Here is a 15335-nt window from a genome sequence, read left to right on the forward strand (position 1 = left end):
TCTCCTCTCTGTCTGTTGGTTGGTGCCGTTTGCTGGAAGGTGTATTGGCCCGTGCGCAACCGTCAGTGTCTCCGCTTCTGTGTGTGGCCTCACAGTGATTGGGCCGTTGTGGACGGTGAGGGTAATTACTGTGGCGGTTGCGACGAAGCGGATGTGTTACGCCGTGAATGGTGGCGCCACCCACTTCTTTGCCACGTTCTTTTTGATGCTTTTTAGATTTTAATTTGATTTCTTGCACACAAAAACACTCAGGCTAGGAAGGAAGCTACAACCAAGCGCGAATCGCTACTGTGAAATTCGAAGGCATTGAAAGGACCAACAGCACACACACCGCCCACACACACATATTTAAATGCTCTCACGTGTTGCTGCAGTGATGGCACCCCGCACACACAACCGTCGCCGCGTGACCGGATCCCGCGGAAGGAGGAGGGAAGGAAGAGAGAGCGAGCCGCAGAGGCCCAACATTTCCCGGCATCACTTTTTTTCTGCATTGCTCCTCGTCGTGATGATGTGCTGCAACGCTGGTGGTGCTGCGGAGCAGTCATCTGAACCCCAGTTTGAATGGAAGGACATGAAGGATGAGGAGGGTGGTGTAACTGTGGAATCGTTGGGTGCTCCCGGCCTTCTAAAAGTGGGGAGTGACGTGTTTGCCGTTGCCGAGGCAATGTGCGGGAAAGAGGATGCTGAGGATCACACTTTTATTGGCATTGTATCCCAACTACTCACGATGGATAAGGGTAAAGAATCGAAGGAGGAATTTCCTAAAGATGCCAAAAAGGGGACAAAAGTTTTGGAGAAGGACGTTTCCCAAGGCGAGAAGAAGAAAGTGGATGTGAGCCGACCAACAACAGTTGTGAAGGGAAGTGATATTTACATGCTTGTTGGGAAATACAGCGGGAAACCCGCAGCCGGTGTTTCTGTGGAGGGCGGTGCCGATGACGGGGGATTATTGCTGGTGAAAGGGAACGTCAGTGACGAAAGTAACAAGCAAATTGACTGGAAGGAGACTACGGATTTGTTACGGGCAGCTTTTGGCGAAGAACTTCAATCCTTGGAAGGACTGATTGGAAGTGGTGGATCGGGATTTGAGATGAAGGGCGATAAACTTGTGTTCCCAGTGGAAGGCACAAAGAATGTAAAGGAGGGAAAGAAGAAGGCCGTATCGCTGCTCATATTCACCTCCGGTAACGCTGCGAGTTGGAAGTTATCGAAGGAGATTCCTGACGGTGACTGCAGTGCTCCCTCCGTCGTGGAGTGGGGGGAGAAGGAGGACAAAAAACTCATGATGATGACTGCGTGTGATGATGGCCGCCGCAGGGTGTACGAGTCCGCTGACAAGGGGGAGTCGTGGACGGAGGCACTCGGGACACTCTCGCGCGTGTGGGGCAACAAACAGGACGGAGAAGCGAAGGCCGTTAGAAGCGGGTTCATCACAGCGACGATTGACGGTGTTGGTGACAATAAAAATGTGATGCTCGTTACTCTGCCGGTGTATCCCGAGAAGGCTGATAAAGGAGGCAATGGAAAGGGCGTACTCCATCTTTGGCTGACGGACAATGCGCACATTGTTGATATTGGGCCGGTATCCGATGATGACGCTGCCGCCAGCTCCCTGTTGTACAAAAGTGCCGAAAGTGGAACTGATAATAATGAGGAGAAGTTGATTGCACTGTACGAAAAGAAGAAGGGCGCTGAGGATACATCACTCGGTATGGTCTCTGTGCTTCTGACTGCGGAGCTGAAACGTGTGAAGGAGGTGCTGGCGACGTGGAAGAAAGTGGACGAAACTGTCTCCAAGTTGTGCCTCTCAAGTGCTGAGGAGGATGCCCCATCTGAAAATGCCTGCAGCAATACTGTTAAGATCACGGATGGGCTGATTGGCTTTTTGTCCGGCAACTTCTCTAATGACACATGGATGGACGAGTACCTCGGGGTGAACGCCACAGTGAAGAAGAAAGATGAGGCAACAGAGGATGCGGGGGAGACAGATGATACAGGGGCAACAAAGACTTCCGATGGTGTGAAGTTCACGGGAGCGTGGGCGGAGTGGCCTGTTGGCAGTCAGGGGGAGAATCAGCTGTACCACTTTGCGAACTACAACTTCACTCTTGTGGCGACGGTGTCCATCCACGGTGTGCCGCAGGAGGGTTCTCCCATTCCTGTGATGGGTGTGCGTCTGAGTCGTGAAGGAGAAAAAAAAACTTTTGAGCTTTCGTACAACGACAAAGAAAAGAAGTGGCAGCTGCTGTGTAGTGGCGGAAACTCTGAGGATCAAAGCCGCACTTTGGCGACGGATACAACACACCACGTCGTGATTTTGTTAAGAAATGGCACCCAAGGCTCCGCTTACGTCGATGGTAAGCCTGTATTGGGAGATGCACAATGTGATTTGATAAATACGAAAGATAAAAAGATTTCCCACTTCTACATTGGGGGGGATGGAGGTGCAAAAAGCGACTCAGGGAGCCGAGGAGGTGTGTCTGTGACTGTGACGAACGTCCTGCTGTACAACCGCCCGTTGGATGACAATGAGATTACTGCGCTTAACACAAAACTTTCTATTCCAAAAGCAGAAGATGCAAAAACAGTGAAGGGTACTCCACCAGAGGCAATGAAACAAGCTACGCCGGAAGCCGGAACTCCGTCTAGTCTTGGCGGGCAACAGCAGACTGAACAGGATTCGTTGAAGAAAAGTGAAAATGCGGGGAGTGGCGTTTTATCCACGTCAGCGGTGTCCAGTGCTACGACTTCCCCAGCAGCCAACCAGTCCGAAGACCAGTCAGCGTCGGGAACATCTCCCGAAGGACATTCAAATGTGGATGTTGATTCTTCGTCCGAGGGAGGCCAAACGGTGGATGCCGAAACTGAAGACACGGTGCAGGGAGATGAAACACAACAACCGTCAGTGGGCACTCCCGCCACAGCAGATACAAATGCCCCTACCGCTGAAACCATGGCGCCAGATGGAACCGCCGTGACACCTGAGGCGGGAGGGCGCTCTGGTGCTAATGGGGAGACGGCGGAAGGAACGGATGGGCAGAAAGGGGAGGACATCCATGCACGGGACGGCGAAGTAAATGCTGCGGCACTCAGCAGCAGTCTCGGAAATGTGTCGCAGGGGAATAACAGCGATGCCGGCACTGTGTGCGGGAGCGGACTGCTGCCGCTGCTTCTCCTTCCGTTGGGACTGTGGGGGTTTGCGGCTCTGTGAGGAGTGACTGGCTGCCGCGTGGAACACCTTGCGACCTTCCATGTACCGACACACACGGTAATTAATTTATCTTCTTTAATAACTTTTTTATTATTGCTTTTCCCTGTTTGCTTTGCTGTGCGTTTTTATATCCCCATTTCTTCTTTGCTTTTGGGGCAATCACTATGGACGCGTTTTTTCTTTTCTACTCTTCCCTCTTTTAATTGTTTGTTGCTGCACTCTTCCTGCGAGGGGTGCCGTGTGTTTCCGCCCAACTGCTCCACTCGCACACCCACCGACACGCTCACAACGACGGCCCTGTGCGCCTCGCCTGCTGCACGCATGAGGAGGGGCCGCGACGAACGGCGCGCTGAGGGAGCCGTGACGTGTGGGCGTGCGACGAGGGCGTGTGGGGCGGAGCACACATTTCTTCCCTCCTGTTTTGTTTCTTTGCGGCCAGGGCGGGCAGACACCCGCAGCGCCACACACACAGCCACACCCTGCCGCCGTGTTTTTAAGATTTTTCCTTTGCTGTGCTCACTCTCCCGATGGAGTGACGCGACCGCCGTCATGTCTGCGTGCTTCTCTCAGTCCCCACACACACGAGTGACTGTGCTCTGCGGGCCGCACTCACGCGCCGATGAGAGGGCTGAGGGGAGCAGCAACACGCGGATGACGCCATGAAATATAAACGATGTGCGGACACGTGGAGGGTCGGACGGTTGAAGCACACGCAACCATCCTTTTAATTTTCTTTTGTGGACAAAATACATACAGACAGTTTGGTGTGGCCACACGGCTGCCAGGCGACTTTTTTCTTATTTTAAATTTGTGTGGAGCAGCAATGGACGATTTCTTTTCATTTATAATTATTTTGTGTGGTGGGGTTTACATAAGACGAAGGGGACGTTTTTTTGTTTTCAATAAATATTGTGTGAATTGCCGCTGCTTGGGCTGCAGTGCAGTCATGAGTTTGAGCGGTCTTCTTCTTGTTGCTTCCGTTATGCGTCTCCGCTGTACATTTTTGTGCGTCTCTCCACATACTCTGCTCCCTCTTTTCCACTTCTTTGCTTTGTGTTGCTGCAGGCACACACAACCACACACACACAAGATGCACATTGCAGTGGATTTGAATGCACCTTTTGTAGTGCATGCTGGCAGTTGCGTGTGGCGGCTGTTGTCTTCTTCCGTGGCCATGAGGAGGAGGGAGAGAGGGAGCGCACCCCGAGACTATTTTCCTGTGGGTGTGATGCACCGCGTGTGACTGCGCTGAGTTGGGCTTCGTGTCCCATTGATGGCGGGATGGCAGGAAATTTTGTGCCGCGTGATGGATGGATGAGGGTTCGCTTGCTCCGTGTGCGTTGTGTGGTGGCCGCGGGTTTTGGCCATTTCCCTGGGGCTGCGGGAATGAGCTGGGGGAGATGGTGGTGGATGTCTTCTCCTTCTGCATGGTGGGTGGCTGCTGGCGTTGTGTGCCTTCCTTGCGTGGATGCCGTCTCGTGGTGTGTGAACTGTGCGGCTGGGTCTGCTGCCCTCTCCTCATGTTGTCTGCGCTCTCGCTGTATCCGCTGTGCTCCGTCCCTCTCCCTCTCGTTCTGTTCTTTTCCTTTCCGTCTCACCGATCAGCTGACAGACTCCAGCGACACCACTACGGGCGATGTTGACTGCGATGGTGATGGTGCGGCGCCGTGTTGGCCCTTGCGCTCTTGTGCTGCTGCTGCTGCTCGTCCGTGTGCGTGACGGCGACGGGAGACGATAATAATGATAACAGCCGTCCTCCCAGCCCCGAGCTAGGGAAACCGGATCCTACAAGAACATGCCTGGTGCATTACAGCCATATGGTGGGGAGACCGGTGTGCCACAGACAGAGAGTGGGAGAGACAGCGAGGAGGGTTTGAGAAGTCAAGCACCTTCGTTGCCAAAGGAAGCAGGCACAGCCATCACTGGACAGACACGAGTTCCGCCAGAGTCACTGAGTTCGGCTAGCGATAATCCAGAGCCACGAGGTTTGGCAACTCAGTCTCCACACACACACAAGGTGCGACCGGTATGTCAGATGCACAAAATAGAAGGCGCTGTAAAATACACGAGGCGATGAGAATCATAAGGCACAGATATCAAATCAGAAGATGAAAATGCCAAATACGGCCACTACTACAACAACAACACGGGCACCAAGTAATACGGCTATGAATACAGAGGCGCTAACCACGACGACCACCCGCGCACCGTCACGTCTTCGCGAAATCGACGGCAGCCTCAGCAGCTCTGCGTGGGTGTGTGCTTTGTTGCTGCTGCAGTTTCTCACTGTACGGTGGCTGTGGCGTGGTGTAGCGGCCGTGTCTCTCCATTTTGCTTTCACTCTCTGTTGACGTGTTGTTAGTTTGCGCTGAAGGCTGCACGCAAGTGACAGGAGTGATGGCGATGATGACCGGCCGTGTGCTGCTGGTGTGTGCCCTCTGCGTGCTGTGGTGGGGTGCTGTTTTTGGACGTGCTGAACCAACTCCAGCTTCCCCAGCTTCTCCGCCCAGTAAAGACAATAGTCCTAAAAATGACAACAATTCCACAGGTGTCGCTGCAGGAGTTGACCCAAACGGTCAACAGAAAGCGCCTCAAGAAAAATCACCGGCGTCAGAATCACCGGAATCGCCAGCAGAAGCGACACCGGCACCACAGGGGGGATCTCAGCAGACGGTCAAGAGCAGCCAAGTTTATCTTCTGGTGCGGCAAGAGCATCGAATATAACAAATCCCAACAGCACACCAACAACTGGAGACGATGATCCAGCAGCTGATGTTGCAGGGACAGCAGAGGGAAAACAAAATGAAAATAAAGATGCCAATCCGAAAGAAACACCAGTCGAAGCCATGAAAACTACAACGGCGACGACTGGCGACAGTGACGGCAGCACCGCGGTCTCCCACACCACCTCCCCTCTTTTGCTTCTTCTTCTTGTTGTTGCGTGTGCGGCTGCTGCGGTGGTGGCCGCGTGAGAGTGAGTGTGAGAGAGCCATGCACCGCCCGCACACACACTCGTCCTTCTCTCTCTGTGTGTGTGTGTCCCCTTGCATGGACTCTTGCCCTCACCTCACCCCACGAGGCACACACATAATGTGTCCATTGTATATATGCATGCACACCCATGCAGGCCCGTTGGTGCTCTCTTTTGCACGACACGCACCGCTGCCGTCCTGCCTGGCTGCATGGACGGAGCACCGTAACTGTTTCTGTTTTGTTTTTATTGCATTGAGTGGGCGACCTCTCTCTCTCTCCCTCTGTGTGTGTGTTTTGCTTTACGGGAGTAATGAGAGTGTGTGTGCGCTGGTCGTCCCACGCTTCGGCTTTTTGTTTTGTTTTTCTTTTTGATTTTGTGGTTGAGTGCACCCATTCCGCGGCTTCGTGTGTGTGTGTGTGATGATATGAGTAATTTGCGTGTGTGCTATCTGCCTCTCTCTGCCGTTGCTTTCTTCAGACTCTCTTGTGCTGAACGGCTGCTCTGCAAGTATAGGCGCTGCCAATCACTCACAGACATGCCGTGTTGCACATGCCGTGGAGCGGCGTGAATGCTGAGGACTCACGCACAGGATTTTTCTGTGACCCTTGAGAGGAGGGATGACGGAACACCGAAATTTGTTTTGTTTCTGTGCTAAGGGCGTGATTTTCGTTTCGTGAAGCAGTTGACGAATGTGGTGTGGCATTAAGGGTGCCTGGGAGGAGTGCAGATTCTTTCCCGGCAGCTGCACGTGCCGACGTGTTCCTCCCGCTGTTCATGCACCGACGGAGGATTCTCCGGCTGTGCGGGGCGATGTGCGATGGAGGGTGCGGTGTAGAGACAACAGTAATACGACTGGCGGCAGTACATGTGTGGGCGTTACTCCGTGTGTGCTGACGCGTGGCAGAAGCACAACATACCTGCTGTGGCTTTTACTGCTGGTGGCAGTCTCTGTGTGTTCCCGGTGCACTGTTCTTCCTTCTCATTCCGTGTGTCTGTGTGCGTGAGTTGTTGTTTTTGGGAGTGACTGCGGTGGGGATGATGGTGCCACTCACTGTGGATGGGCGGCGGTGTTCACTGTTTCACTCCCTTTTTCTCTTCTCTCTCTTTCTCACACACAAAGAAGGAAAGGAAGTAAGGCTAAACGCTAATCGCTACTGTGAAATTCGAAGGCACTGAAAGGACCAACAGCACACACACCGCACACACACACATATTTATATGCTCTCACGTGTTGCTGCAGTGAAGGCACCCCGCACACACAACCGTCGCCGCGTGACCGGATCCAGCGGGAGGAGGAGGGAGGGAAGAGAGAGTGAGCGGCAGAGGCCCAACATGTCCCGGCGTGCGTTTACTTCCGCGGTGCTGCTCCTCCTCTTCGTGATGATGTGCTGCGGCACTGGAGGTGCAACCGCTGATGTGGGGGCGACACAAGCTAAGGGATCTTCACCGGAGAAACCGTTTCATTGGAGGGATGTGAAAAAGGATGGGGAAACAATGAATTCTTTACGTGCTCCAGTTCTTGTTGAGGTGAATGGTAATTTGTTTGCCGTTGCCGAGGCGCAGTGCAATGAGGCCCAAGACACCGTCTTTACTGGCATTGCATCCCAACTTCTCAAGAAAACAGCGGATAACCAAAGGGAAGAAGTTCTGAAGGATGCCAAGGACACACAAGTTCTGGAGGAAGGCGGCTCCACAGAGGGAAAGAAAGTAAATGTGAGCCGACCAACAGCAGTTGTGGATGAAGGTAATATTTACATGCTTGTTGGAAAACACAGCCATGAAGCTGCTGGTACCTGTCAGGCTGAGACTGAGAAGATCAAATCGGGAATATTGCTGGTGAAGGGTGAGGTCAGTAGTGAGGCCGACAACAAACAAATCCATTGGAAGGAAACTGACGGTGTACCGTGCACTCTAGGCGACCAACACAACTCCTTGTCACAACTGATTGGCGGCGGTGGATCGGGCGTTAAGATGAACGACAGTACGCTTGTGTTTCCAGTGGAAGGCTTGAAAGAACTTGACGGAAATAAGAAGACCGTTTCGCTGATTATACACAACTCGGCGGATACTAAGAGTTGGAAGCTGTCGAAGGAGGTTCCTTACGATGGCTGCAGTGATCCCTCCGTCGTAGAGTGGGAGAAGGGAAAACTCATCATGATGACTGCGTGTGATGATGGCCGCCGCAGGGTGTACGAATCCGGTGACAAGGGGGATTCGTGGACGGAGGCAATCGGGACACTCTCGCGCGTGTGGGGCAACAAAAAGGGAAATGAGAAGGGCGTTAGAAGCGGGTTCATCACAGCGAAGATTGAGGACAGGGACGTGATGCTCGTCACTCTGCCGGTGTATCCCGAGAAGGCTGGTAATAAAGAAACGGGCAATGGAAAGGGCGAGCTCCATCTTTGGCTGACGGACGATACGCACATTGTTGATATTGGGCCGGTATCCGGGGAAGATGACGCTGCCGCCAGCTCCCTGTTGTACAAAATTGGGAATAATAATGAGGAGGAGTTGATTGCACTGTACGAGAAGAAGAAGGTCGACGCGGAAAAACCATCACCCGGTATGGTCTCTGTAATTCTGAGTGCGCAGCTGCAGCGTGTGAAGGATGTGCTGGCGACGTGGAAGAAAGTAGACGAACGCGTCTCCAACCTGTGCCTCTCTTTCAATGTTGAGAAGGATACCTCATCTGGCACTGCCATGCCGACAAATGGGCTGGTTGGCTTTTTGTCCGGCAACTTCTCTAATGACACATGGAGGGACGAGTACCTCGGGGTGAACGCCACAGTGAAGAAGAAAGAAAGGGCAACAGAGGATGCAGATGGTGTGCAGTTCCATGGTGCGTGGGCGGAGTGGCCTGTTGGCGAGCAGGGGGAGAATCAGCTGTACCACTTTGCGAACTACAAATTCACTCTTGTGGCGACGGTGTCCATCGACGGTGTGCCGGAGGGAGATACCTCCATTCCCTTGTTGGGTGCGACGATGAATGATGGCGATAATAATAAAGTACTCCTGGGACTGTCGTACAACGGCGGAGGTAAGTGGGAGTTGTCTTGCGGTGGCGGAACGAACTCTCAGGAGCACAACAGCGCTTGGGAGACAGAGAAAACATACCAAGTGGCCATTGTGCTACATAACGGCACACAGGGCTCTGCGTACGTTGATGGTCAGCGTGTGGGAGATGCGTCATGTGAATTGCAAAACACGAAGGATAAAGGGATATCACACTTCTACATTGGAGGGGATGGAAACAGTGCAGGGAGCCAAGAAGGCGTGTCTGTGACTGTGAGGAACGTCCTGCTTTACAACCGTCCGTTGACCGAAGAGGAGGTTGGCGCCATCAACCCGAATAAAGACCCCATTACGGCTCCGGTGACCGAAAATGCGCCGGGAAACATGTTGCAGTCTCCTGCGAAACCACAACCTTTGGAAGAGGAACTATTGACGGCGAATATTGGTGGCAGTGACGGTGTATCCAGTGCAGCTTCCACTGCTACGACTCCCTCGTCTGATGTTGACCCAACGGTGGCGACAGGGAGTGAAGATACGATGCTGGGAAATGGATTATCCCAACCTACTGAGGTGAGCGTGAGCTCTGGTGAGGATGGGGAGACGGCGGGAAGAACGGATGGGCAGAAACGGGAGGAGATCCATGCACAGGACAGGGAATTAAATGCTAAGGCACTCAGCAGCAGTCTCGGAAATGTGTCGCAGGGGAATAACAGCGATGCCGGCACTGTGCGTGAGAGCGGACTGCTGCCATCGCTTCTTCTGTTGGGACTGTGGGTGTTTGCGGCTCTGTGAGGCCTGACTGGCTGCCGCGTGGGACACTTGCAACCTCCCCCGCAGCGACACGGTAATTAATTTATTTTCTTTAATAACTTTTTTTTAAACTTTTCCCTGTTTGCTTTCTGTGTATTTTTATATCCCCATCTTTTCTTTTTTGCTTTTTGCTTTTGGGGCAATCACTATGGACGTGTTTTCTTTTCTACTCTTCCCTCTTTTAATTGGTTTTTGCTGCACTCTTCCTGCGAGGGGTGCCGTGTGTTTCCCGCCCAACTGCTCCACTCGCACACCCACCGACACGCTCACGACGACGGCCCTGTGCGCCTCGCCTGCTGCACGCATGAGGAGGGGCCGCGACGAACGGCGCGCTGAGGGAGCCGTGATGTGTGGGCGTGCGACGAGGGCCTGTGGGGCGGAGCACACATTTCTTCCCTCTTGTTTTGTTTTCTTTGCGGCCAGGGCGGGCAGACACCCGCAGCGCCACACACACAGCCACACCCTGCCGCCGTGTTTTTCTTTAAGGATTTGTTTTTCTTTGCGTGTTTATTTCATGCGGTGGCGCACCCTTCGGTGTCGGCCTCGTGAGCATTTCTCTCCCCTCCGATGATTTCTTTTTCTTTTGCTGCGCTCACTCTCCCGATGGAGTGACGCGACTGCCGTCATGTCTGCGTGCTTCTCTCAGTCCCCACACACACGAGTGACTGTGCTCTGCGGGCCGCACTCACGCCGATGAGAGGGCTGAGGGGAGCAGCAACACGCAGATGACCCCATGAAATATAAACGATGTGCGGACACATGGAGGGTCGGACGGTTGAAGCACACGCAACCATCTTTTTAATTTTCTTTTGCGGGCAAAATACATGCAGACAGTTTGGTGTGGCCACACGGCTGCCAGGCGACTTTTTATTATTTTAAATTTGTGTGGAGCAGTAATGGACGATTTCTTTTTCATTTATAATTATTTTGTGTGGTGGGGTTTACATAAGACGAAGGGGGACGTTTTTTTGTTTTCAATAAATATTGTGTGAATTGCCGCTGCTTGGGCTGCAGTGCAGTCATGAGTTTGAGCGGTCTTCTTGTTGTTGCTTCCGTTATGCGTCTCCGCTGTACATTTTTGTGCGTCCCTCCACATACTCTGCTCCCTCTTTTCCACTTCTTTGCTTTGTGTTGCTGCAGGCACACACAACCACACACACACAAGATGCACATTGCAGTGGATATGAATGCACCTTTTGTGGTGCATGCTGGCAGTTGCGTGTGGCGGCTGTTGTCTTCTTCCGTGGCCATGAGGAGGAGGGAGAGAGGGAGCGCAGCCCGAGACTATTTTCCTGTGGGTGTGATGCACCGCGTGTGACTGCGTTGAGTTGGTCTCCGTGTCCCATTGATGGTGGGATGGCAGGAAATTTTGTGCCGCGTGATGGATGGATGAGGGTTCGCCTGCTCCGTGTGCGTTGTGTGGTGGCCGCGGTTTTGGCCATTTCCCTGGGGCTGCGGGAATGAGCTGGGGGAGATGGTGGTGGATGTCTTCTCCTCCTGCATGGTGGGTGGCTGCTGGCGTTGTGTGCCTTCCTTGCGTGGATGCCGTCTCGTGGTGTGTGAACTGTGCGGCTGGGCCTGCTGCCCTCTCCTCATGTTGTCTGCGCTCTCGCTGTATCCGCTGTGCTCCGTCCCTCTCCCTCTCGTTCTGTTCTTTTCCTTTCCGTCTCACCGATCGGCTGACTGACACCAGCGACTCCACTACGGGTGACGATGACTGCGATGGTGACGGTGCGGCGCCGTGTTGGCCCTTGCGCTCTTGTGCTGCTGCTGCTGCTCGTCCGTGTGCGTGACGGCGACGGGAGACGATAATAATGATAACAGCCGTCCTCCCAGCCCCGAGCTAGGGAAACCGGATCCTACAAAAATATGCCTGGTGCATTACAACCATATGGTGTGGAGACCGGTGTGCCACAGACAGAGAGTGGGAGAGACAGCGAGGAGGGTTTGAGAAGTCAAGGACCTTCGTTGCCAAAGGAAGCAGGCACAGCCATCACTGGACAGACACGAGTTCCGCCAGAGTCACTGAGTTCGGCTAGCGATAATCCAGAGCCAGCAGGTTTGGCAACTCAGTCTCCACACACACACAAGGTGCGACCGGTATGTCAGATGCAAAAATAGAAGGCGCTGTAAAATACACGAGGCGATGAGAATCATAAGGCACCGACATCAAGTCAGAAGATCAAAGTGCCAAATAGTACCAACAATAAGACTACAACAACGCTCTGGGTTAGCCGGCCACCTCAACGTGGTGCCAGGGTGCAGTACTCTTTGCTAGAGAGGAAGCTAAGCGCCTGCTGCCCATCCGCTGCCAGCGGAGAGGTGAAAGGCGCCGCACAAACGGGTCGGAAGGGCACCAGATGGAGCCATTCACATGGCTGCCCGCGGAGCTGTATTTCTATCCGCTGCTGAATTCCATCGGCACTTATCAGCGCTATACATACCTTTTGCGTGCCGTATGTGACGCGCAACGACAAAAGCTACTGCTAAGCGGAGACATTGAGCGGCACCCAGGCCCCATAGCAGTACTTCAGATGAACGTTTCTTGCCTCACGCCGTCAAAACTCGCAACGTTAATGGCGCAAGGAGCAGACATAATAGCCATCCAGGAGACTTGGAAGTCGTCGGAGCAGATCGCCAGCTTGCACACTGGAGATTATGTGCTCTATGCACAGTCGCGCATCGGCAAGGGAGGCGGTGTGGCGGTGCTGGTGCGTACAACTCTCCGCTCCAAGCGTATACCTCTCACCATCCCCCAGCATGACACCAGCCTTGAAGTGGTGGTGGTCCAGGTTGCTCTGGACCAGAACCGTGATCTTATTGTAGCGAGTGCCTATATGAGACCACTACCGCAAATATCGCAATCCTTCAGGAGGTTAGTAAACTGCCTTCCAGCCTCGACGCCGCTCCTGCTGTGCGGGGATTTCAACATGCATCACCCACAGTGGGAGCCCTTCTTGGAGACTTCTCCAAGCGAGGTTGCCGCAGAATTTCTAGAACTGTGCACGGATGCGGGACTCACCTTGGTTAACACCCCTGGTGAGATCACGTATGCCCGTGGCACAGGAGAACGATCCTGTATCGATCTGACATGGTCAAAGCATTTGACTGTGTCGGATTGGTCAGCTTCCGTGTCGCCGCTTAGTGATCATTATATGCTGACATTTACGCTGCATCAGGCATTTAAGGATACCATACCTTCGGCACCTAAGTTTTTCTACAGTTGGGGGAAGTTCAAGTGGGATTCATTCGTCAAGGACTTCGACGCACAACTTCCGGCATATGACTATAAGAAGCAGTCCACCGGCATTAGGGCTTTCACGAGAGCGCTTATATCTTCGTATCGACGACATTGCCCCCGCGGCATGCACAAGGACGGTCCCAGGCTTTGGGACGACACTCTCATGGAGGCAGAGCGGATTGCTACTGACAGCAAGGCCCGCTATCTACAGTCACCGACGCCCGACCGTGAGGCAGAAATGCAACGGGCAAGGAGTCAATTCTTCCTCCTACTCCGAGAGCGCTTGCGCAACACGTATCTACGCCGCATCAGCAAGTTAAATCCAGGCGAGCCACTCGCACGGAAATACATTTCCGGACGAAAAAGGGCATCACTTCCGTCTCCCACATCAATGTTATTAGGAGATGGTCAACACACTTACAAAACAGCAAGGAGAGCAGCGATTGCTCTCAATCGCATCTTTTTTACATTTCACCCCTCTCACAAGGCAGTTAGGCCTTCCAAAGGCATCAACAGACAGAGTGCATCTTTGAACATTAATGCTTCTTTTCTTTTTGAGCCACAGAGCAGCAACGAGTTGATCTCTACATTTACATCAGGGTTTTGTCACTGCCCTCTTGATGCACCTTTTAATTCTACGGAACTGCTTGCTGCGCTACGTAATACGCCGTATGGCAAGGCCCCGGACCGGACGAAGTCTGCAGTGAGGCACTGCGACATATTTCGTCAAAGGGTCTTCGATTCCTTCTTCGTTGCATTAACCACAGCTGGACGACCGGTACGATTCCGGTTGAGTGGGGACGCGCTACCATCGTCCCACTCTTAAAACCCGGTAAGTCGCCGGAACTGCTTGCGTCATATCGACCCATCAGCCTTACTTCCATTGTGAGTAAGGTTGCTGAGAAAATGGTACTGAAGAGATTGCTTTGGGTGTGGACGCCACACCCACCAGTATGCATATCGTAGTATGCGTACTACGACGATGCAGCTGGCACACCTGATACACGAAGTGGAGCATAATAGAAATCACTATTTCAAAGTGAACCTTCCCAAGAAGAGCGGTGTTGGCAATCAACTCCACTACAGACCCCATCGGACCCTGCTGGTGCTGGTTGATTTCAGCAAGGCCTTTGACTCCATAGATCATCGGGTCCTCAGTCGCTTGCTGGCTAATATTCCGGGGGTGAATTGTAGAGGGTGGCTTAGAAACTTTCTATGTGGTCGCTACGCGAAGACACGAGTTGGTCACAGACACGGCGATCGGCGTCCCATGCTGCGAGGAGTTCCTCAGGGGTCCGTGCTGGGACCGTATTTGTTCTCCCTTTACGCACACCCACTTCTCAGTCTGCTGAACAGCTTTGCGGGTGTCACAGCAGACATGTATGCGGACGACCTCTCTATTATCGTTAAGGGGCAGTCCCGGGAAGACGCCATTCCCACTGCCAACATGGTTCTTAAAAAGCTGCATGCGTGGAGTCAGGAAAATGGCCTGGCCATCAACCCGTCAAAGTGTGAAGCTGCTTGGTTCACACTATCCATGCACACGGAGTCCGATTATGATCGTGAAGGAAGGTGGCCCCTGGTAGTGGCTGGATGTCAAACCCCAGTCATGACCATGGGGGCATCGCGAACTACGAAGCTTCTCGGCATGGATCTCGATCCACGACTGACGCTAAATGTGGCGGCCACCAAGCAATGCGCTGCCACTTCGCAACGGATATCGCAGCTACGCTGCATTACGCACAAAGAGGCGGGACCATCTCCACATGACCTACGCACGTTCGTCATTGGATACGGTGCCTCCAAATTACGCTATGACAGCGAGCTCATATGGGCAGTAGCGACGGATTCAGCGAAGAATGAGATGCAGAAGACGTACGCAACTCTGGCACGCATTGTCAGCGGAGTTCCGAGCACTGTCGACCCGGAATCCGCACTGCTGGAGGCTAATATGCCGCCGCTCCACGTCCTTTGCCTGCGCGCGGCTCTCAATATTTGAGAACACGCGCGCATGCCAGACGGACTGGATGCGGAGACCCCCGCCTGAGCCACCACCTCGCGCCGGTTTCCGCATCTCGCCATTA

At 53.3% G+C, this 15335-nt stretch overlaps 2 protein-coding genes and 2 pseudogenes across 2 annotated transcripts, besides 3 other annotated features; all 4 read left to right on the top strand.

The window, feature by feature from the left end:
- Positions 1 to 15335: part of a sequence feature (areas not merged during assembly with more than two copies in the genome that could not be assigned to a particular haplotype) that runs on past the window's edge.
- Tc00.1047053506813.190 (trans-sialidase, putative) lies at positions 353 to 3214 on the top strand (the record flags this gene model as incomplete). The annotated part of the gene is made up of 1 exon (XM_814250.1): positions 353 to 3214. One exon carries the CDS (start codon positions 353 to 355, stop codon positions 3212 to 3214), a length of 2862 nt encoding a protein of 953 aa, XP_819343.1.
- Positions 4849 to 5565, top strand: Tc00.1047053506813.200 (annotated as a pseudogene).
- On the top strand, positions 5612 to 6187 carry Tc00.1047053506813.211 (annotated as a pseudogene).
- On the top strand, positions 7407 to 9992 carry Tc00.1047053506813.220 (trans-sialidase, putative; the record flags this gene model as incomplete). The annotated part of the gene is made up of 1 exon (XM_814251.1): positions 7407 to 9992. The coding sequence occupies one exon, from the start codon at positions 7407 to 7409 to the stop codon at positions 9990 to 9992; it is 2586 nt and encodes an 861-aa protein (XP_819344.1).
- Positions 10046 to 10081: a sequence feature (AT_rich).
- Positions 12234 to 15335: a mobile genetic element.

Source organism: Trypanosoma cruzi, genomic scaffold, assembly GCF_000209065.1.
Source record: "Trypanosoma cruzi strain CL Brener 1047053517045 genomic scaffold, whole genome shotgun sequence".
NCBI lineage: Eukaryota > Euglenozoa > Kinetoplastea > Trypanosomatida > Trypanosomatidae > Trypanosoma > Trypanosoma cruzi.